The sequence below is a fragment of the Macaca nemestrina genome, chromosome 2, assembly GCF_043159975.1.
Source record: "Macaca nemestrina isolate mMacNem1 chromosome 2, mMacNem.hap1, whole genome shotgun sequence".
Taxonomy (NCBI): Eukaryota; Metazoa; Chordata; class Mammalia; order Primates; family Cercopithecidae; genus Macaca; species Macaca nemestrina.
The window spans coordinates 141,602,708-141,626,356 of record NC_092126.1 but is presented as its reverse complement, the minus strand read 5'-3'; the positions used below and the strand labels follow the sequence as shown (position 1 = coordinate 141,626,356).

Below are 23,649 nucleotides of genomic sequence, written 5' to 3'. Positions count from 1 at the left end.
TTATCCTGGCTACATGTGCTCTTAGCAAGGGAAATGACAAGTCTAGCAATTAGTTCAGCTCAGGCTTCAAACTCCTTTGCCTTGCTTTTTTTTTTTTTTTTTCCTTTTCTGAGGCAGGCAGAGGATGTGAAATTTTGAGTGTGCTTCAATGATCAAAATGATTGTAAAAATTCTATACTCGCCTTGCACTTATCAGTCTAATATACAGTCACCAAATCCCATATCTTGAAGAGAGAGAATTTCATTGATTTTACTGTCACAGAATAGATTTTAACAAGAATGTCTTCTTTATTTTGCAATCTCTCCTTGATTTATATTTCCCTTTTTCTCTCACCTTCAGAAAACAGCTAATTAAATCACCTATTTTCTGCTTAGTAACACCGTTTGAGTGTCCATTTTATGTACTCCAGTGTTAATGGAAAAGACATGAATTTTCACCATGCAATGCTCATGGAAATTAAGAATGAGTGGGCATTAATGGCTGAAGAATGAGATCCTTAGTCTGCTAACTTTGTGATAAAATATTTTAATACAAAACATTTGTCATCTCTATGAAGATATACCAGACAAATCAAGACAAATCTAAAAGCCAGGGAAAAGGCAGAGTTGTTGCCAGTTTTAAGTGTACATGATGATTCTGGAGTGCTCATGCTCCTGAATGTTTATTTCTTATTTTTTGAAGAGGCAGTTCTGTGTGACGTCTGTCCCTGGCTATGTCACAGTATATCAAAGTCAATATGTAATTACATCTGTGACTTGATAGACCAAAACAGATAATACCACTGAACAGATATTCTGGCATAAGTGCATTTGGGTAGAAGCCAGAGGGGCTGTATTTTTAAGCGATTTCTTACAAAATGCCACTGGAGCATATCTTTTGAATGTTTCTTCATCTGTCAGTCTGGAGAGATAGCACTGATAGCTTTTGACAGAGCTAGTACCTTACCTACTTTTCTCTGTAAGCTGATAAGAATTTTCAGTTTTATTTAATATAATGTAGCTCAATCCAACATATTAATTTAACATTTGCCATGTGGCAAGCACTGTGCTGAAGCGCAGTATAAAGTCAAATGAAAATGATGATCTTTCCTTGATCATAATGTGAGCAAGGTAGGGAAGGCAAGCCGACATATTTGAATATTCCAGATGAATGTTATGATAGAAAGATGGCCAAAAAAGCACAAAACAAGTAATTCTTCCCATTGCCAAGGGAGAAGTTATGTATTTGGTTTTACAAGTACATAACTTAAAATAGTAATGCTTAAAATATGCTTAATATTAATGCTTAATAATGCTTAAAATCGTATTCTTGATTTTTCCCTTGCAAACCTGTGTAGTAAAACCACTTCAGTAAAGGGCATTCCCATACACTCAGCTGCTATGTCAGAAACCTATGTGTCATCCTTGATTTTCTCTTCCACTATCTCCCACATTTAAGGAATGAGCAGGTTCTGGCAGCTTTACCAGCAAACTATATCCTGAATCCATTTCTCTCCTTCTCTGCTGTTACTCCCTAGTTTAACCCGCCATCATTTCCCAACTGAATTAATTGCAGTAGTATTCTGATTGGATTTCCAGTTTTCGCTCTTGTTTTCTGAAAGTCCATTTTCCACATAGCAGCTAAGCAATCTTCTTAAAAACATAAATCACTCTTTTGCATACAATTCTCTAACAGCTTCTCACTGCACAGGAAGTAAAATCTGGTAATTTCTCTATGGCCTCCATGTCCTGGCCCCTGACTCTCTTTTAACCTTAATTCTATCCACTCTCCACCCTGCTCAGTATGCTCCAACCATGCACCATTCTTCGTGTTCCCTGAACATGCTGAGTGCTTTTTTTCAGGCCTCAGGGCCTTTGCATGATGTTAACTCAGCCGGAAAGCTCCGCCCTCTGATCTTAAGAGGGCTGGTTTCTCGTTATTTCAGGTCTCAGCTCATGTGTCCCTTCCTTAGAAAGGCTTTCCATGGCTGTCTAAAGTAGACACCCACTGTGCCCCCTCTCCACACCACAGAGCTGTTATTTTATCATACTGGTTTACTGCTATCTAAAATAATAGGATTTTGGTTTTGTTTATGTTTGTTTGTTTCTTTGTGTCTGCATCCCCCAGAAGAATGCAAGTGCCTCCTGTTTACCAGCACTCAGCATAGTGGCTGTCACACAGCAAGTTCTAAATAAATGTATGTTAAATGGATGAATAAATGAATAGTTAAAATCTAAATTATTTGCTTGAAAATTCCACATATAGTCTATGTAGTAAGGATGCTCAGACCCTCTCTTCAGAGCTGCTTAGTCTGTAAATACTCTGTTCTGGAAGGTTCAGGTTCAGAGACTCACTTAGGCACAAAGTTCAGTGACGAAACAGAGGAAAAGAGTAACAAACTTGGGGAACAGAAATCTGAGTTCCAGTCTTGCATGTGTCAAGTTTTTCTTATATAAATTCAAATAAGAGTTGTTATAGTATAATGCAAGGAAGCACTGTGAGGGTTTAAGATATCAGGCTCTGGAGTCAGTTAAGACATGGGTGCTGGGTGGAAATCTTGGAGCCATTAATTTTTAATGAATGTGGCTGAGCCCCAGTTTCCCCATCTGCAAAAGAGAATGTTTATCATATAATTGCTTGAGATTTAAATGAGATAATTCCCACCCAATTCTGTGCACAGTGACTAGGCACATATTAAATGTCAAATAGATGTTTGCTATTAATGTTTTTGTCTGATAGTATCCTCACTCGTGTCATGTCTAGTCATTACTGTTCATAATGGAAGATCTGAATGTGTACTAGACAGTAAAAGGATTTTAAACGAATAGAAACCTGAACATGTCCACTATGACTGCTTAAATCATGATATCAGCCCTTCTTGAAGGGCTTAATTATGTCTTTGTTTAAATTTATTCAATAAATATTTATTGAGAATCTTCGATGTATCAGGCGCTAAACCAGGTGCAGCAGAGGTGTATATGACTAAGGTACTACATGTGCTTTAAAAAAGGCAAATTGCTAGTAAGACAGACAGTGAAGCACACAGACAATTGTGATGCAGAATTATGAGATCTTGGGGGGTATGGTCGTAGACTCGATATAGAAGGTACCTGACACAGCATGGTTGGGTGGCAGCGTGGGCAAGCAGAGATGGCTTCCTGGAAACAGTGATATCTTTGAAGAAACTGGAAGAACCAGTATCAGTTATCCAAGGGAGAAGCTGAGAGGAGAGGACTAAGGAAAGGAGGAGCATTTCAAGAAGAGGGAATAGCATATATAAAAACCCATGGTGGGAAAGGGCATGGCACTCCTAGAGTTTGGCATACACGGCTGTCTTTACAAAGTACACGGTGATTTTTACTACACATTGTTAAGTCATTTAGGTAATTAAGAATATATGAATTTCATATATTTTCTTGAAATATTCTAATACTGTGGGGAATTAAAACTTCTGTCTCAAATAAGCCTTGTTATGTCTACATTTCACTGTGGTGGGAACTATGCGTTCAGTATTGTAAATCCAGAGGTTATTTGGACAATTGACACAGAATACTAAATTACATATAATTGATTAATGAGCTAATTGTTCAATCTTTCACTTCATTCTGACTGTGTATACAGTTTAAGTGGGAGAGAAACAAGAAATACCTTCCTTTGTTATTTATATTCACCTAAATCCTCATTCTATTCCTGTTGAGATTAGCAATTAGATTTCTAATTAGTTTTCCAAAATGGATTCATGGGTTTATCTCTTCTTACACAAGTGGAGAAAATATGGGTACCAAATATAGGCAGCATTAAACTTTTCTTACATTTAATTTAGACAATAAAGCTTTGTGAGCCAATAACATAACATACCTTCACATTCATCCTGTGATTGCAAAAAACAAAATTAACAAAATTACTTAGAAAACTCACCATCATTTCTCAATATTAGTGGTGTAGGTGGCCCCAGGACCTTGTGGTTTGTCACAGTATTGGTAACCACACAGGTATAATTCCCAACATCTGATTTTTCTACTTTGGCAATATACAGATTCCCAGTCTCTTGAGAAACAAAGCGGCGATTATCCTGATAGGAAGGATATTCATTGAAGATCCAGGCATAACTCAACTCTGAAAGTAAAAAAATCTTCATTACAAATATGTCTTTTGGCACTGGAACTCTACTGTTTTCATGAAAGAAATGATCAGGTTAAAAATTTATATACTGTTGCCCAATGACTCTTTTTCAGCCTACTAAATATAGATAGGAAGTAATCACAGTTCCCTATGGCATTTTACCAGCCTTTCTACTATTAGTCAATAAGGTTTCATTTCCAGAGAAGTAAAAGATCCACTGATAGCTGATTAAGTGATGTCCAACCTCTTTAAGTCAAGGGCTAAGCATTTATAGTTTGCTAATCATGTGTCAGGCACTATGCAACATGTATTCAGTAATGCTCAAATTACAGACCCAGGGTGTCTATAATCTTGATATAGTAATGCTGGAAGCCACCCTGGAAACTATTTAGTTCATTTATTTTGTTTTATAGATAGTAATTGTTATATTACATCATAATGCCCCATACTTGCATAGTACTTTATGCTTTCCAATATATTTGATAGTTTTATTTCCATTAACTGAGAAACTAGCACCTAGGAACAGAGTAACTTATTCAAATTCTTAGCTCTAGTTAGAAACAGAATAATTCCTGAGTCTCAGTGCAGTCTTCTTCCAATGCCTCCTGCTATCAGCTCAAATTCTTTCTTCTCACTTGTGAAGTTGAATACTTTTCCATCATTTTAGTAAGAGAGCAGTTTAATACTGTGGCAAATACTCATTAAGTACACACTGACTGACTAGTTGACTGATTCCACAAATATACATCGTATTAAAAAAAATTAGATCCATGAGGGAGTGGATATGAAATAGTGATACAAGAGCAACATTTTCACAGACACTTATCCCATAATATCAGCGGGATGAATTTAATAGGCAGTTGTATCTGAAAACATTCCTTTGAAAGTTCCAATTTTTATAAGAATTAGGTAAATGTTTTATGAAGGACCACATGATCCCATGCTTTCCATTTCAGAGAAGACCGCTAAATGACAGTGAGTTTAAATGATTTGCTGCAGTGAACTATCGTGCTCCAAGGAAATCAAACTGCTTCACCTCCAGGCATTCCATGATTCCTCTCTTTAAAGTGTAATTTCCAGATTTGTCCAAAGCTACAGAAGTGATATACTAGCTACTGGCACTGATTAGCCAACATGTCCCACTTTATCTTCAAAAATTACTTTGTTGAGGGGAGGGTGAGGGAACAACTAAATGCAATGGGGCCTCTGGTTTCAGAACTAGTTGGCTGAGTTCTTATATGTCACTTTTTCATATGATCGTAAGCTAAAGCCTAAATGTATAAAGTGTCCTTGGAAAATAGCAGAAAGGTCACTTCAGCTTTGTAGAGAGAACGCTAATTACTGTAAAAGTCATTTTTTGTACTGTAATCCTTCAATGTGTCCCAATTGTACTTGACCTCAACAACTGAATGTGCAACAGGAAGCATATTCTGCCTTAATAATCCACTGTTTACACACAAAGGAAGGGTCATGCAGATTGTTTTCCCTTTGTCACTGGATTATAACGTTTGCACATGTATTATTTTAGAATGATATAATTATGTTTATATGAGAATGGCTAATCATTTTATTTACGAATGTGCATGTAATTATAAGTAACCCCATGCTGATGTCAAGAGGATACTCAGTGTAAATACGCAAGTGCTTTCCAGAAAGCTGGTTACTTCCTCAAGAAACAAAAATCTAGGGGAGGAAAAGCCCCTATAATACATTGTGAAGAAGTACTATCCTGTATGGTAGGCTTTTAACAAACAGCATAGCAATGTACTCCTTACGTACTCAATAGGTGAGTTTCAAGCAAACCTAGTCATTTCTCAGCACCTCAACTTTCTCCTATGCAAAATGAGAAGATTTCCTATCTCCTAATTATTTATAAGAGAGTTTTAAGTATAAATTAGCACCTCGAAAGTCACATGATGGAAGTTAGAATGTAATTTACCAGCACAATATTAATCAACCCACATTTCTCCAAGGAGAGTTGAAAGCAAATACAGGAAACTACTTTTTTTTTTTTTTTTTTTTTTTTTTGAGATGGGGTTTTGCTCTTTGTTGCCCAGGCTGGAGTACAGTGGCATGATCTTGGCTCACTGCAACCTCTGCCTCCTGCATTCAAGCAATTCTCCTGTCTCAGCCTCCTGAGAAGCTGGGACTACAGGTGCCCACCACGACACCTGGCTAATTTTCGTATTTTTAGTAGAGATGGGGTTCCACCATGTTGGCCAGGCTGGTCTCGAACTCCTGACCTCAGGTGATCCGCCTGCCTCGGCCTCCCAAAGTGCTGGGATTACAGGTGTGAGCCACCGCACCTGGCCAGGAAATGATTTTTATTTTTCCCTGCAATATTTTTCAGAACTCTCAGTAGCGGCTACTGGCTGCAAGGCTCTCTGAATTCTGCAGGAGACTCATTTAGCAACTAGAAAGTCGATATTGGGAAAATGGCATCTGCTTCATTATTTTTCTAATTGGAGAGGAACAACAACAACAACAATGAAGTAAGACTAAAGTTCAAGTCTGTGTTACATAAGGGAAGCCATTTAAACTTCATTTTCAGTTTCTTGGTCCATAAAATGAGGACAATTAAAAATGTGATGCAGGTATGTGGTGAGGATCTGATTATGTGAAAGCACTTTGAACTCTCTAAAGGGCTGTACAGATGTTATTATTGGTGTTGCACTTCACCAGGTTAATCATTATAGAAGTAAAACTTTTTTATTCAATTAACATGCGGTTTGATCTAATTAAAAATAAGTTGATTCCTTTGGCTTCCCTGTTTATGTGACTTAAGTAACTTAGTGAGAGATGCAAACACCCAGAAGTGCCTTGTGCAGCATTTCCTAAACAGTGGTCTTTGATGATTAATTCTTTGTTTTCTACCCCCACATCCCTAAAACTCAAAGGGTTACATGATCAAATTACTTTGAGAAGTACTGGACAAACAAAATAAAATGGAGTTTTAACTTTTTTCTTTCAGGACTGGCAAGAGATTTTGACATGCCAATGTCCTTGAAACTCCTTAGAGAGTGTTTAAGCATCCAAACTTATTTGCTCATGGAATTACCACCACCACAACCACCTAACCCCCATAGCTCAAAAAACCTAGTTTGGGAAACGCTGTACCAATTAGTTCAATTCAAAAAACAATAAGTAGAATATAAGGATTATTAACTGTATTACTTCAGTTTCTGCAAAATCATTAACATTAAATAGAACAACAAACAACAACAACAAAATGTTGAATTAAAGTTGTAATGTTTCCCCAATTGTAATAACAATATAGCAGTGTAACCATTTCTTATGCTGAAATAAAAAAAGAAGAAACCATAGTTGCCAAGAAGAACCTCAAACAGAAGATGCTAAGGAACCTAATCAACATGGTTCAACGTCTGACGTTTGTAAAGTCTGTGGAGTCCTGTCCTGAAGTGGAAAGGTCAGCAGAAAAGTCTTGGCTGGTGTACTGGTGAGAACATGTTGGGCTAAGCACTAAGCTCCTAAAACAGGGGAAATCTCTCACTAAGACATTAACTTAGTTCTTTTCTCAATCAAATATCACCACCTGGAATATTGTAGTTTTACTTGTTTATGTCTTCAGGGCAATCAGGAAGGAGCAGGAGGAATATAATGTAATGAGAATGTAGACATCAAAGCAGGCAAAAAGTGTAGTAAAACTAAAACATAGGCAACGAATTGCTTGTCCTATTTCTTCATTTAAAAGATAAGAAAATTCTGAGGTCTAGAATGGGTGAGGTTGGAGCACCAAAAAGGGGTGAGGCAGACTATAACCTACTCGTTCTAGCTTAACTCTCATCCCAGTGTACCATCTAGGAAAAAGTAAGCGCTCTTGACATTTGAAATCAAGATCTGGTATTGTTCTATCGCTCAAAAGACAATTGAGATTTCCCTTAAGAACCAAAACCTATTTTTATCAGAGCAAAACAGTAATCCATTGGGTTACATGAAACGCTATCAACATTCTGAAAAATAAAGCCAAGTAAATAAAACAAAATAAACTTTTATGTGCTACAACTCGCAAAAGTGTATCCCACTCAGTTTGATTTCCTTAGGGACTTTCATGCAATATTTATACTTACTCAAACTTGACAGATTTCTTTTGATAAGTTTTCACACACTAATTGCTCTGGAAGTGACAGACAGTTTCTGTCCCATTGGCAATTTGTAACAACTGAGTAAACAGATACTTGGAATGCAATATATTAAATAGATTGTGAAACTTCTGGTGCTCAATTGAAAAATACTGAGGCTAGTTGTATTGTGATACTCATTAAAGAAGAAAGGCCTAGCAATGGTTTTTTTGGTTTGCAGCATCCAAATCTATTGGAAACGAACTCTGAAGCTCTCTTAATTGGTTCTTTTTTTTCTGTATCTCTAAGCCAACAACAAATGATGTATGATTGTTATTTTTAAAAGAAGACACCAATCAAGCAATTTTCAAATCCAGGTACTCACTGAACAAATTACTCAAATGATCAATCAGAATTCTCTGGATGGTGGCTCTTTAATTGTTCTTGACACCAATTTATTTCTAGAGCTATATTATGCTTCATTATGTTCTGAGTCATATCCCAGTAGTGGCAAAGATGTCAGTTTTCAAAGATGCCTTTCTTAACCTCAAAGTTTTAAACCTGAAAGGTTCTTCGTCCAACTTTTTCAATTTTACATATCAGGAAACTGAAGTCTAGAGAAACTGTATGAGTGGATCATGATTACACATTTGACAAGTGGCAGGGATGGGACTGTGGGGTAGCCCCAGTATTCAGAAGAGCTGGTTCTGTTAGGAAGCCGTATGTTCCTCTAAAAATGTATTTTGGAGCCAGAAGAAATCAGTTTTCCTTATCTATAAATTGAGGGAGTGGGATTACATGATGTCTCAGTCTCTTTCATCCTTCCATACATTCTATATGTATATCATCAAATCCAACACGCTCATTTGACAAATAAGGAAAGAAAGATCCAAGGAAGGCCAGTAACTTGCTAGGAATCACATGGGTAGTTACTAGGAAGGTCAAGAACTAGAACACACACGTGCACACACACACACACTCTCTCTTACTTATTTGATTTAAGCTGTGTTCTATTTTGTAGAAAGAAGATATTAGTGTTAAGTCAGGAGACATGGATGGTAGTCTTTGCATTATAACACATTTTGGCTTTAATAAATTATTTTAACATCATGATAGAGTCTCCTTACCTTTAGATAGTTTTATCAATATGTATCCTGTTTTTTACACAGTGTTTGTGAGGTTGAATTTAAACAGATATATAATTCTAAGAAAGTAGATGTGAAAAGTGTATTTTAACTGATCTTCTACAAATGAAATGGGTAAAACGAATGTATTCATTGGTTCATTTGTTGGTCAAATATTTACAAAGCATCAGTTGTTTGCAAAAAGCACTGAGCTCAGTGCTGAGATGGAGAGCTGTGCTGGCAAGTGCTGGAGAACAGTTACAAAGACCGAGTTGGAATCAGTTAGTGTGCTGAGCAAAGGGAAAAATGGCATAAGTCCATGGAAAGATCTCTGGAATTGGTGTCAAGAGACATGAATTGAGTCTTGGCTTTGGTACTTAATCTGGAAAGTAATTTCTATTCCTCAGTTTTCTCATCTGAAAAATAGGATAATTAAAAGAATACCTTCCCTGCCTAAACCAAGAGTTACACTGATCACTAAACATATTAATGTAAATTCTTAGAGAGTTTCTTGTGGCACTTTTTTTGACAAAAAATATCTTCTTGTAAATGGATTGATATCTTGTCTTTCTCTGACCTTTGTGAAAGAAAAATGTTATAAATTGCGAGCAACCCAAAAAATTCCCTAAGTAAGAATTGTACCAGGAACTGCAAGAACTAAATAGCATTGATGATTGTGCACAATAAACAGGTAGCAGGAGAAGGCAAGAGTGTTTGGTTTCAGAGGAAACCAAAACCACGCATGTCATATGAAAGATCTATGAGCTCTCTCAAGAAGAGAGTGACCAGTAGACTTTGGATTCTGAGACAGGGAGCTTCTGGATGACATTTCTGATTATACCAAGACACAAAATGATAAATATAAAGTCATATGTGAGCTGTCATCCAGTGAACAATGCTTTGGGAAACAAGAGTGGAGGGGCAGTGTCTGAGATGAGCTGAGATCTGAAGGTGTGGAAATGGGAGAGATACTGTACCTCTATTAATTAGAAGACAGACTAATGAATATTTAAACCTATAATGATGGTAATGACCCTTTGCATCTTAGGTTGTTGAAATCATGACTGTAGCTGTCAGGACCTCTATTACAAATACTCTGTGGTCCAGAGAACTTTGTTTAGACAGGTCCCAAGCAATGAGCAGGACCATCCAGGGTCCAGACACTATTTTCATTTTTTATTAGTGCTGAGTAGAGCAGGGATGACAGATAAGTGTCACTTGGACCACCAGTCACCACTCCTACACCCATGGGTGACATTTATAATTGACTCTGCCAGACACAGACTGAGAATCATTCTCAATACAGTGTTTCAGGCAATTACCTCCAATCAATTTGTGTTGGCACATAAAGTGAAAGCTTTTCACCATCTTTGCAGTGCTGATTTTGGAGAAATGAAATGGTGCCCATCTGAGGCAAGGATTAGATAAGGCCTAGTACTAAATCTCATCCAACCTTGTGCCAGGTATTTCTAAAAATAAGCCTTCCAGCTAAGAGACTACTTGCTTTGTTCAAGATATTTTTAGTACATGCTATTTACTCGTTCAGATGTGGCAGTGGAGGTGTGGAAAAGCAAGATGGCAAAAGGTGCATTTTCTGGTCAGGTATACAGTTCTTGAATATGTTCGAGTATGACTTACAATATCCCCCTCTTACATGTAACTTCTTATTTTCTTGCCTCTATTTTTTGGGGGGTAAATTGGGCATTTTTCTAGGGTGTAGATTTTCTTTTTTTTTTTCTTTTTTTTTTTTTTTTTTTTGAGACGGAGTCTTGCTCTGTCCCCCTGGCTGGAGGGCAGTGGCTCGATCTCGGCTCATCGCAAGCTACGCCTCCCGGGTTCACGCCATTCTCCTGCCTCAGCCTCCCGAGTAGCTGGGACTACAGGCGCCCGCAACCGCGCCCGGCTAATTTTTTGTAGTTTTAGTAGAGACGGGGTTTCACCATGGTCTCGATCTCCTGACCTTGTGATCCGCCCGCCTCAGCCTCCCAAAGTGCTGGGATTACAGGCGTGAGCCACCGCGCCCGGCCTAGATTTTCTTTAAGAAATTGTGGGTAGAAGTTATGGAATTTAACTTGAAAGTAATTTAACTCATTGTTTAGGCAATAAGCCAAATATGAGTATATGACAAAATAGGACATACAACTTATATGATTTTTAAAGGTAAATGGAAAGGCTTCAACAAAATCTTGTACTTGCAGTCAATGGCTTCAGCATATAACTCTGCATTCCCTGTCTCTCCTCTGCTCTCAGAACTGTATCAGTGAGAAGTTTGAGAAATATTGCCTAGATCTGGAGTCAGTAAACTTTGTATCCTCCAAGGGAAGAAGTCATTTTTTTAAAAAAAACCAGGAAAGCATCCTTTTTGTTAGCATGTTCCGACTGGAGTGGAGGCTGGAAAGTGACAGTGCACAGAACAGACCCTGAGACTGACAAGTGGATGTGTCTTTTATAGTTTCCTTATGTTACGAATCTGAAAATCCAAAGGCAATGAAATGTTGAAGAGATATCTGCACTCTCATGTTTACTGTAGCACTAGTCACAATAGCCAAGATACGGAATCAACCCTAGTGTCCATCAATGGATGAATGAATGAAGAAAATGTGATACATATACACAATGGAATAGTATCTAGCCATAAAAATAATAAAATCCTGTTATTTGCAACAACATGGTTGAACCTGGAGAACATTATGCAAATTGAAATAAGCCAGGCACAGAAAGACAAACAGTGCATGATCTCTCTCATATATGGAATCACAAAACGTTGAACACATAAAAACAGAGAGTAGGATTGTGATTACCAGAAGCTGGGGAGCAGGGAGGTTGGAGGAATGTTGGTCAAAGAATAAATAATTTCAGTCAGACAGAAGGAATAAGTTCAAGAGAGTTATTGTACAACATGGTGAGTATAGTTAGTAACAATGTATTCTATTCTTAAAAATTGCTGAGAGTAAATTTTCAAAGTTCTTGCCATAGAAAAAATGGTATGTGAGGTAATGAATATGTTAATGAGCTTGATTTAGCCACTCCATAATGTATACATATTTTAAAATGTTGTATGCCATAAATATATACAATGTTTATTTGTCAATTAAAAATAAATAAAAAACAAAAAATAAAAACTCAAAATCAAATACATATCTTGATATTGGGCTTTCCTTGTTTTCTTTTTCTTTTCTTTTTTTTTTTTTTTTTTTTTTGAGACAGGGTCTCACTCTGTCACTCAGGCTGGAATGCAGGGGTGCAGCCTCCACCACCTGGGTTCAAGTGATTTTCCCACTTCGGCCTCCTGAGTAACTGGGACTACAGGTGTGCACCACCATGCCTGGCTAATTTTTCTATTTTTTGGTAGAGACAGGGTTTCACCATGTTGGCCAAGCTGGTCGTGAACAACTGACCTCAAATGATCCCCCCATCATGGCCTCCCACAGTACTGGGATTACAGGTGTGAGCCACTGCGCCTGGCCTTGATATTGGGCTTTTCTTGAAACAAACATAGTCCTCAAATATCAGTCCACAAAAGCAATCTGAGTTATACAACACAATGTCCACTATAACAAGTGGTTCTCAAATTTGAGTACGCTTCACAATCACTAGAAAGGCTTGTTATAACACAAAAGGCTGGATCTCACTCTTGGAGTTTCTTATTCTGGAGGTGGAACAGGGAAGGATAAGAATTGCAAGTTTCTAGGTGCTGCTGATGGTGTTGGCCTGAAGTCCATACTCTGAGAAACACTGTTTTAAAAGATTTGACTACATTAGGCTCTCATTCCGTCAGGCAAATGATTGCCAAAGGTGAATAGCAGCTTCCCACAGAGGAACAGGCACTCAGTCTCCAGTTTGCCATAGCCTCTACCCATTCCCTACTCCATATTTCAGTCCTATATGAATCTGTAGGCAATTTAGGCTGTGGCCCCTGCTTTAGGATACAGACACAAAGACAAATAAATGGAATTGACCCTTAGTTGCATACTTTTGTTGGTATGAAAATGGTACTGAAGAAAACAAATATAAGCTAATCTCAGTATTTTGATGCGATAAAAGTGGGGTGCTGAAACCATACAGAACCGACATTAGACCCTTGTCTGACTGTGATAAAGAATGGCCCAGACTAGCCTGGGCAACATAGTAAGACCACATCTCTACAAAAATACAAAGTTAGCTGGGTATGGTGGTTCACACCTGTAATCCTAGCTACTCAGGAGTTTGGAGAGACTGAGGTGGGAGGATCGCTTGAGCCCAGGAGGTCAAGGCTGCAGTGAGTCATAATCGCACCACCATACTCCAGCCTGGCCAACAAAGCAAGACTATGTCTCAAAAAGCAAAACAAAAAATAGATGGCTCAGTCTGTTCAGTGTGGTCAAACCATCAAACCAGTAAAGCCATGGCAGACAGATGCAGCTGCAGTGGACTATGATGGGCAGATGGAAACACTGTTCATGGGGGATAAAGAATGTTTCTTTCAACTATTTGTTAAAAATTTGGTATTTTAAGAAATCAAAGGTATCACCATATCTTACAAAGAGCTCAAACACACAAAGTTCATTTTAAAAGTGTTAATCCCTTGAAGCATGAATACCCTTTGATAGCCAAGTATAAAATACTTTCAGATAATGTAGAAAGCACATAAAAGCTAAAGAGACAACTATCAAAGTTCATGCCCAGTTTCAGAGAGAATATGGCTTTTTCTCAAGTGGCAGGAGAACAGAAAAAATCAGATGATACAACTCTTTCAGCTCCACACTTATACACGCTTCATACAAGCCCTGTGGGTTGATCCCAGGTTCTCTCTAGGAAGGAGTGTAGGTCCCATTGCTGGGGAGAAAATCAGCATCCAGGTCCTGTGGATTTGAATTCCATAGAGGTTTTTTGTCTCACCGTCATCTGTCACTGGCCTAAGAACATCCTGCTATTCTGTCCATATCAGGTTCAGGGTCACTCAAGGCCAACCCACACAACGCTGCCAGATTAATCCTACCAAAGGGCAGCTTTGAGTCATGTCCCTCTTTCCCACACAAATCCTCTGTGAGTCCCACTGCCTCCTGGATTAAGTAAAATGCATCCAGCTCACATTCAAATCCTTCCATAACAGGACCCCAAGTTATTTAGTTTTAGCTTTCTACTCTTTACTCTTTGTTAACGTATACTCTGGGGGAGGATCCCTCAAGCTAGGAGCTGCAAAACTTTAGAGAGGTTAAGGAGGGGCATCTTTGATTAATGGATTCACACAGTACATAGTATTCCTGCAGGGGTCACTTTTAGATGCAAAGAGAAGACACAGTGGGAGGGTTGTGCCCGTCCATCTGGGCTTTAAGCAGAGAGTTCTGTTTTTGAAATTTGCACTTCCCCACAAAATTGTATTTTAAGAAAGGTTTATACTGCTAAGAAGGGTTGCTTAAGGTAAAGTGGAAAAATAGTCACTGATCCCCTTGTGTGCTGGGTTATTTTCAGTCCCTCTGACAAGGCTTGTGCACTCTCTTCTCAGGACATGTTTCCCCACTTTTACTCATCTCAGCCACTATCTTTTGCAAAGAGCCATTTCCTGACCAGGAAAATTACATGTGGTCTCTCCTCAACAACAAAATAAGTGTTTGTTTCTTTTTTGCCTCACAGCAACCAGCACATTATTTCACACATTGAAATTTGTTTTTATGTATTAGAATAGTTCAGTTGCTTATCTCTTCTCCATCTTCCAGGCTTGAATACTGCTTGTGGACAAGAATACATATGGCCAGAGAACATACACTTTACTTTTGTGAAATCAACTTAGTAAGCGTTAGTTGAATCGAAGTGGAATTCCAAATGCCAGAAGTTTCCTGGAGCAACAGTATTATTGCTGAACTCCAGGCCCAAAGTGTTAGCTGAGAAAGAATTCGCCTGTAAATAAGAAAGTACATTTCTTTCATCAGACCAGTGATGGTAAATCAAATTCACCGAAATCAGAGGAGGGAAAAAAATAACAATAACAACAAAAAATCCTCGGACTATCAAAATACGTATTTTAAATCGGAATGCGTGAGCTCCTTTCCTTAAAAATCCTTCCCTTTCCATTTATTTCTGACTCTCTGGTGCAGTTTTGCTGAGTTTACTAAGTGGCAGAAAGAAAATACAACCGATTAGCCAAGAGAGAGAAGGACTCAGTAAAGGCAGGAAGGAAAGGATGCAGCAGTGAAGTTAGTCCACCTGATGTGACTTACACTAAATGACAGATGTTGATGAAAACTAGAGTTACCAGATGACACCCGTGTGACCTGGCCACTGGTCAGATCACAGTTACTCAAAGGTGACAGGAACACCTGGACTGAATAAGACATCTTCATGCACAAGGAAAATTAAACTGGATCCAGTGAGCAAGATATTTTCGTTTACCTTCAGTAAGCCTCCATCTTATAAGTACATCAGCAGAACCACAACTTTCCTACTTCTTTACATTTTCAAAACACTTGTATATCCATTATCTCATTTGGTGCCTCTGACAATTTTTACAAATAAGTAGAATAAGGATTAGTTCCATGGGAGAGACAGGAAAAGTGAGATACAGAAAATGACATAAGCTATTCCAAGACCACACAGACTATCAGTGGAATTAGATTTGGGATTAAAACAGACATCTCTTGAGACCATGACAAAGAATTCTTTTCCTATGCCAGGAACCACTGCAACAGAAACCTTCAGCTTAACTAAGTCAATGACATGGCAGTCCAGCAGTGATTACCCTGACTGATGTGCCAGCCCTATGGTTGAGGCAGACTGTGGTAGGGATCTGGACAACCTTGTTTTCTTTTGTATGCCACAGTATCTAACCCCATAGTGACATTCAAGAGTACTCAGAATTTCAGGGAACTAGGTGACCAGTTAAATCCTGAGATATCAGTCTTGTACGTGTCACTTGTAGCATCAGCACTTAAAGATATTTCCTAGGAAAATTTTGACTGGACAAATCATAATTAATAGAAATATTGCTTTTTCTCACAGCATAATAAAAATCTGTCTTATTACTTTAAGCTAAGCAAATTCTGTGAAGAAAGAAAAAAGAGGATTCAATATGGGAACTAAAATGGATTCTCAGGAATAATGAAAAAATGCTGAATGGTGGAAAATGTCAATTTAACTCTAATTATTTACCCTTTTTAAGGCTTCAAGCAGTAATATAACTAACTGAGCAAGCTTTCAAGTAATATAATCAACTCCTACACAAGTTAACAATACACAGCCTTTTCACCAGATTATTAAACAAGTCCACATTCTCCTTAATTAAAGTTGTGATCTAAAATTTAGACAACTGACATTTAAATAATGAGCACAAATTAACCCTTAATCAAATGTGCTAAGAAAATACCAATTTTCGGCCGGGCGCAGTGGCTCATGCTTGTAATGCCAGTACTTTGGGAGGCAGAGGCAGGCAGATCACCCGAGCTCAGGAGATCGAGACCAGCCTGGCCAACATGGAAAAACCCCATCTCTACTAAAAATACAAACAACTAATCAGACGTAGTGGCGGGCGCCTGTAATCCCAACTACTTGGGAGGCTGAGGCAGGAGAATCACTTGAGTCCGGGAGGCGGGGTTTGCAATGAGCCGAGATTGCGCCACCACACTCCAGCCTTGGCAACAAGAGTAAAACTCCATCTCAAAAAAAAAAAAAAAAAAAAAAAAAAAGAAAGAAAGAAAGAAAGAAAGAAAGAAAAATAAAATGCTAGTTTTCATTATGGCCCAAGATGCTTTCCCGCTTCCCCACGTCTTGCTAATGCTCCTGTGAAACAAATAACAAAAGCATTTGGTCTGTTTGTCTATAAAGAATGGAACTCCTGACCTTGTGATCCACCCGTCTAACACGGTGAAACCCCGTCTCTACTAAAAAATACAAAAAGCTAGCCGGGCGAGGTGGCGGGCGCCTGTAGTCCCAGCTACTCGGGAGGCTGAGGCAGGAGAATGGCGTGAACCCGGGAGGCGGAGCTTGCAGTGAGCTGAGATCCAGCCACTGCACTCCAGCCCGGGTGACAGAGCGAGACTCCGTCTCAAAAAAAAAAAAAAAAAAAAAAAAAAAAAAGAATGGAACTATCCTTCTCAAAATAAAGGTATTTTCTTTTTTTATCTGGACCTTTAAAAACAAAAAAGACCATCACTGATTGCAATGGTCTGGTTCAGGCTTGAGGTACAGTGGAGAGGACCAGATGAAAGATTAATCATCCATGAGTTTGGCTTTATTGCCAAGTTTTCCAGAAAGGCACTTTTTATCTTAGCAATGCTTCATCAGTTGGTTTTTGGGGCGTGGCAGTCATCATTCCTCCAAGGCCAGCATAGAGATGGGAGTGAGTCACAGGAGACCAATCATATCACTTAATCTCACAGGACACAGTGATTGGTTCAGTAAGGATCACATGACTTAAATCAGCCAATCAGAGATTTTTAAAATTCAAACTGAACAAACGGGTCTTTTTTCCTCTGGTTTTAAGACTCCAAAACAGAAAGCACAAAGGGCCCATGCTCATGTCTAATATACTTTTGACAAGTTGGTCGGGGAGAAGAAACTAGGACTCAGAGTTGACAGAAAAGTGAGTACAAGTGGTGGCTGAATTCCTCAAGAAAATTTACTCAGAAGAAATATTCTATTCAGGTAATATGCTTAAAAAAATAAATAAATAAATAAATAAATTAGGCCAGGCGCAGCAGCTCATGCCTGTAGTCCTAGCACTTTGGGAGGCGGAGGTGGAAGGATCACAAGGTCAGGAGTTCAAGACCAGCCTGGCCAATATGGTGAAACTCCATCTCTACTAAAAATATAAAAATTAGCTGGGCGTGGTGGCGGGCACCTGTAGTCTCAGCTACTTGGGAGGCTGAGGCAGGAGAATTGCTTGAACCCGGGAGGCGGAGGTTGCAGTGAGCTGAGATTGCACCATTGCACTCCAGCCTGGGCGACAGAGTGAGACTCCGCCTCAAAAAAAAAAAAAAAAAAAAAACTAATAAATTCATTTTATAAAAAACTTCCTAGTGGATGCTCTTTTTTTTTTTTTTTTGTCCCCTGCGATCAAAAGTATCTGAAAAATTTCTTAATATACTATAAACCCTTGTCATTTCTTTTTCTCTTTAGAGACTTACTTTACCTTCCTTCCTCTATTTACTAATGGCCTCTTCTTACCATTGTTCCTAAGCCCCCCTTGAAAAATACTTGTATACTAATTTCCTATCCATCTGCTACCACTTAAAATAGTTCCTGGTAAAAGCTGGTTCTCAGAAATGGTGGATTCTTCCCAATGACTCTTGTAATTCTTTGAAGACAATAACACAAAGACTTGAAGAAAAAAGTTAGCTTCAAGAAAAATTAAAGGAAAAAAGTGGGCATCTGATGATCACCGCTCTTTATGGAACATCTAGGCAAGGCCATGCTTTGTTCTATTTTAAAATAAATATCTTTACCTTGGGTGTGTTAAGTATTATTTATAACTGGTCAAGTAGCTACTCTAGAACTTGAGGTTAGACATACATGGTCTTGAAACCTTGGTTTACCACTACTTTGTGAGCATGGAAAGTTACTTAACATATCTAAGACTCAATTTTCTCATCTGAAAAATGGAGATAATAGTAACACACCGTAGGATGGTTGGGGGATCAGATGCAATATTGTAGGCAAATTGCTAATTATAGTCAGCACAGTGTCGAGCACATGCTAGCACTCAATAAATGTTAATGTTTATTATTATTATTGTTGATAAGGCAGAGATGGTGAATGGAATCATTTGATGACTTACATCTTCCTTCAAATTCATTCTGAAGACCTATTTTAAATCATCATCTACTTAATATTATCAGATCAGGTCAGAATTTATAATGAATAAAGGTACCCTAATATCTTATCATAGACAGTATTTTATTTTCCTAAAATTATTTTCATGTATGTTACTTCATTTGACTCATCTCTTGGAGGTAATAATCCTGCTTTCCAGAAAAGAAAATGAGGAACAGAGAGAAAAAGTGACTCATTAAAACTTAACATTAAACAAAGCCAGGACAGAAAATTAAATCTTGCGATCATTTATATAGTGTTAGTATGCTTATTATGCTAACAAATAGAAGTAGCAAAAATTATAAAATTAATATGCTCTCTCACTTTCAAAAAACTGAGATCTGAGAAGAAACTGGGAATGCAGCCATGAGGTGGAGTGTGGCCTGGTAATAATTAACAAATGCTGTAATTGAGAAACTTAGCAGTTAAATTTTGCTTAGAGTTCATGTATTACAGATTATAGCTGAAAGCATCCTAGGAAAAAATCTGTTCAATTCTTCTTTATCAGAAGCAGAGAGAACTTTCTAAAGAAGGATTCAATACTTTCTTGTTTTATTATTTTTTCTTCTTTTTTTTAACTTAGTAAGTGATTAGGGCAGTACTAAAACCTATCACCCTAGATTTTTACCTACTGATTTTTTCTTTATTGTAAAAGGCAGTGGAAAAGGCAAGGTAAGTAGGTATCTTCTGTCTAACTCGGTGATCTTGGCCAAATCACTTCATCTCTCTAAACCTCAGTTTTCTCACATGTAAAGAAAGGATAACAACCCCACCTTAGAGCTTGATGACCAAATGAGACTATGCATGTAAGAACACTTTGTAAACAATAAAACGCCAAGCAAAGGTGAGAAATCATTAACAGACAGGGATTGCAAATAGAGTCCACTACAGAGCCCTGCCTAATTGGTATTGGCTATCCAGGTGCTGTGTTAGGGTTTTGAGAATGCCAGAGGCTCAGAGGAAAAAGGAGTTTGAATTGATCTATGATAACTGCCATGAGAGCAAGACAGAGTACTGGAGACATGTGTGGCCAATATTTAGGCCGCTGCTCTGCATAAGTGAGTAGTGGTTTTAGGATAAGGAGAGGACAATGCCTGGAGAGGCATGTGATCAGAGGCATAGTGTTTCACTTCTGTGCTCCTACAAAATGCAAAAGGCTGTTAAATGGATATCAAAACTGCAAACTAACATCCATGAGAGATGGATTAAGATGATTATAGCATAAAAATTTACACTTGCAACCATATCTTCGCCATAGAAAATGCTCCCTTTATGTGGATGTAAATAAATGTTAATTATCCCTCTGTAATGGTGGCAAAACAATACAAAACTGATGTTCTTAACAAATACATTGTACCCACCTTCGATTTCTAGCTTTTTGTCTGTCACTTTAAATTGGCAAATTGTTTGACAGATGTTCAATAATTGACACAGCTTATCTTCCTTTCTCAGGCTCCCTTCCTACTCAATTGCCAGCATTTCTAGTTGCTACAGCAACTGTAAACATTAATGATTATTCCAACACATCAAGGAGATTGAAACACATTCTTAAGTTAAAAGTTCCCCCAGGGGAAAAAAAAATCCATCTCTGGCAAGATGGAAAATATAATATGATTTAAATTCCCTGGTTATTGTATTTATTACTGATAAATACACAAATCTATTTCTACAGGTTCGCATAGGTAATGACTTCTCTCTCCCATCTGACTAACAAAAAGAGTCATGGGAAATTGAGAAACTCTGTTTTCTCCAGTGTAAGGGAGGAAGAATTCATCTAGATAAATGATAAATAAGGAAACCTGTGGGGGAGTTTTGAAAGCAACCTCTTGAAGTCACATGGTACAGAACATTGTTTCACATGATCTGGGTGCAAGCTGAAGTCCTTCCACGTAAAGTCTCAGTGGCTTCAAGAGTAAAATTGGGGTGATGGTATCTGTCCTAACCATGTGTGTCACCTTAAACTGAAAAACATGAAAAAAAAAAACAAAACATGAGATCATTACTGTCATTTGTTAAAAAGTGAACAGTCTATCCTTGGAAAGAAACTGGAACTAAGTGGTAAGATCTGGAAAATAGCTGTGTTCTGTTTACCATGCTACTGTAGAACATTTAAAAAGTGATTGCTGGCCAGGCGCGGAGGCTCACGCCTGTAATCCTAGCACTTTGGGAGGCTGAGGTGCGTGAATCATGAGGTCAGGAGTTCTAGACCAGCCTGGCCAACATGGTGAAACCTGGTCTCTACTAAAAATACAAAAATTAGCTGGGCGTGGTGGAGTGCGCCTGTAATCCCAGCTAGTTGGGAAGCTGAGGCAGGAGAATCGCTTGAACTTGGGAGGCAGAGCTTGCAGTGAGCTGAGATTGCACCACTGCACTCCAGTCTGGGCCACAGAGCAAGACTCTTGTCTCAGGAAAAAAAAAAAAAAAAAGTGATTGCTAACATTCAAAAATGGAAAAATTTCACATAAGATTTCACACATATGGCTTCTCATGAGAAACCATGAGACCAGGCACTACTGAACCTGTATTTCTTCAAGGCAATAACTGGTCTGAGATGAGCAGTGACTGGCCTGTTTAAAGGAAGCATGTGGATCTCCACCTGACTCACATTATCTTATTCATTTACATTCTTACCTGCCTGGCTGGCCATAGAAGACAACAGAGTTTGTGAATTCTGGCTGAACCCTTTTCATATATCACATGCATTCCTAAGGCAAATCCTCCTGACGTCCATCAATCCCAACCTTATTTTATCCCTTGATCTTCTTTTGTAAAGTAGGGGACAGCCAATGTTTGTGCACAACTTCAGTGGACAAGTGCTGGACAAGTACTTCTTTGTTCTACTTTGTACTTTGTACAAATTAGTACAAGTACTACTTTGTCTACAAGTGGACAAGTACTTCTTTCTGCTCCCATCAGTGATTGCCCAGCCGTTGAGGTCCAATGACTCACTAAGGGAAGCTTAAATGGAAAGCAAAACTTCAGAAGTCACCAAAATCTTGTTTTCCTTAATGCCTAAGGTTTTCCCATTCTTCTTTAAAAAAAAATTAGTGTGGCAAAATATATATAAGAGTTTACCATTTTAATAATTTTTTTTTTTTTTTTTTTTTTTTTTTGAGACAGAGTCTCGCTCTGTCGCCCGGGCTGGAGTGCAGTGGCTGGATCTCAGCTCACTGCAAGCTCCGCCTCCCGGGTTCACACCATTCTCCTGCCTCAGCCTCCCGAGTAGCTGGGACTACAGGTGCCCACCACCGCGCCCGGCTAATTTTTTTTTTGTATTTTTTAGTAGAGACGGGGTTTCACCGTGTTAACCAGGATGGTCTCGATCTCCTGACCTCGTGATCCGCCCGTCTTGGCCTCCCAAAGTGCTGGGATTACAGGCTTGAGCCACCGCGCCCGGCCACCATTTTAATAATTTTTAAGAGCACAGTTCAGTGCCACTACATCCATTCACAATGTTGTGCAACAATCACCATAATTCATATCCAGAATTTTTTCATAAACCCAGACTGAAACTCTGTATCCACTCTGCCAGGTTTTAAATTACTCATTCAACAAAGGCTTCATGTGGGCCTATTAGGTACAGGCATTCTTCTTGGCACTAGGGACATAGTGGGATGTATTTCCTGTTTTAGGAGAATCAAGTTTCTTGAATCCTGCTCATGTTTCCAGGACAGTGGATCTTGTTGTGCATGGTATACACCTCTTACATCTAGAAATAACTCTTCAGGATGAGATCCTGGGGTGCAACCCTACTTTACAATAAGATGACAAGTATACATCATTTGTTTTTGGTGTCTAGCTTCCTGACCTGGTAACCTCATTCTAATCCTTTTTAAAATCAGGAATCATTTCTCCCCGACTCTTAGTAGATGCTATACAAGTGAGGCTAATCTCCATTCTGGCTCCAGAAATAGACTTATGTCTTATGGCTGCCCAATCAGCATTTTCTATCCAGCACCACCCTCATATCCTCCATTCACCATAATTGGTTTCAGAGTGGGCATATAACTAAAGTTAGCATATAAAGGCCAATTTTGAAGCTTTTGCTAAAATTACTGGAAATGAAGCATTTTCTCCTTTCTGCTGAGCTACCTTGCAGTGAGAGGCAGCTTGTGCAAGGCAAAGCCAAGAGATGGATAGAGAGATCCTAACACTATCATTTGGGAACTAAAATCTAGTTGTAGTTAACGAGACTTTTATGCCAATAAATCCCCATATTTATTTAAGCTCCTTTGAATTGGATTTTGGCACCTGCAACCAAAGGAATTCCAATTAACAGAACACTTAAACAACAGACATAGTATTGAAGAGTATTATATAACTTTTTTCTTTTGAGATGGAGTCTCGCTCTGTCGCCCAGGCTGGAGTGCAGTGGCGCGATCTCGGCTCACTGCAAGCTCCGCCTCCCAGGTTCCCGAGTAGCTGGGACTACAGGCGCCTGCCACCACGCCCGGCTAATTTTTTGTATTTTTAGTAGAGATGGGGTTTCACCGTGTTAGCCAAGATAGTCTCGATCTCCTGACTTCATGATCCGCCCACCTCGGCCTCCCAAAGTGCTGGG

At 38.6% G+C, this 23,649-nt stretch overlaps 1 protein-coding gene and 1 long non-coding RNA gene across 20 annotated transcripts in view; one reads left to right on the top strand and one right to left on the bottom strand.

Annotated features, from left to right (window-relative positions):
• Positions 1-23,649, bottom strand: part of LOC105477607 (contactin 4) — a 1,037,214-nt gene that overhangs the window by 199,228 nt on the left and 814,337 nt on the right. For 16 of the 17 annotated variants that reach the window (XM_071092102.1, XM_071092103.1, XM_071092099.1 and 13 more), the window contains one exon: positions 3,899-4,096. In XM_071092102.1, coding sequence (XP_070948203.1) covers positions 3,899-4,096 — 198 coding nt within the window. Of the gene's footprint in view, positions 1-3,898; positions 4,097-20,449; positions 20,568-23,649 lie in introns of those variants that run through there. The other variant, XM_011734153.3, reaches the window with a different exon arrangement.
• The window catches only part of LOC105477604 (uncharacterized), a 44,345-nt gene continuing 38,419 nt past the window's right edge, over positions 17,724-23,649 (top strand). For 2 of the 3 annotated variants that reach the window (XR_011620192.1, XR_011620193.1), the window contains exon 1: positions 17,784-17,921. This is a non-coding gene — a long non-coding RNA (uncharacterized lncRNA). Of the gene's footprint in view, positions 17,922-23,649 lie in introns of all 3 variants that reach the window. The other variant, XR_011620191.1, reaches the window with a different exon arrangement.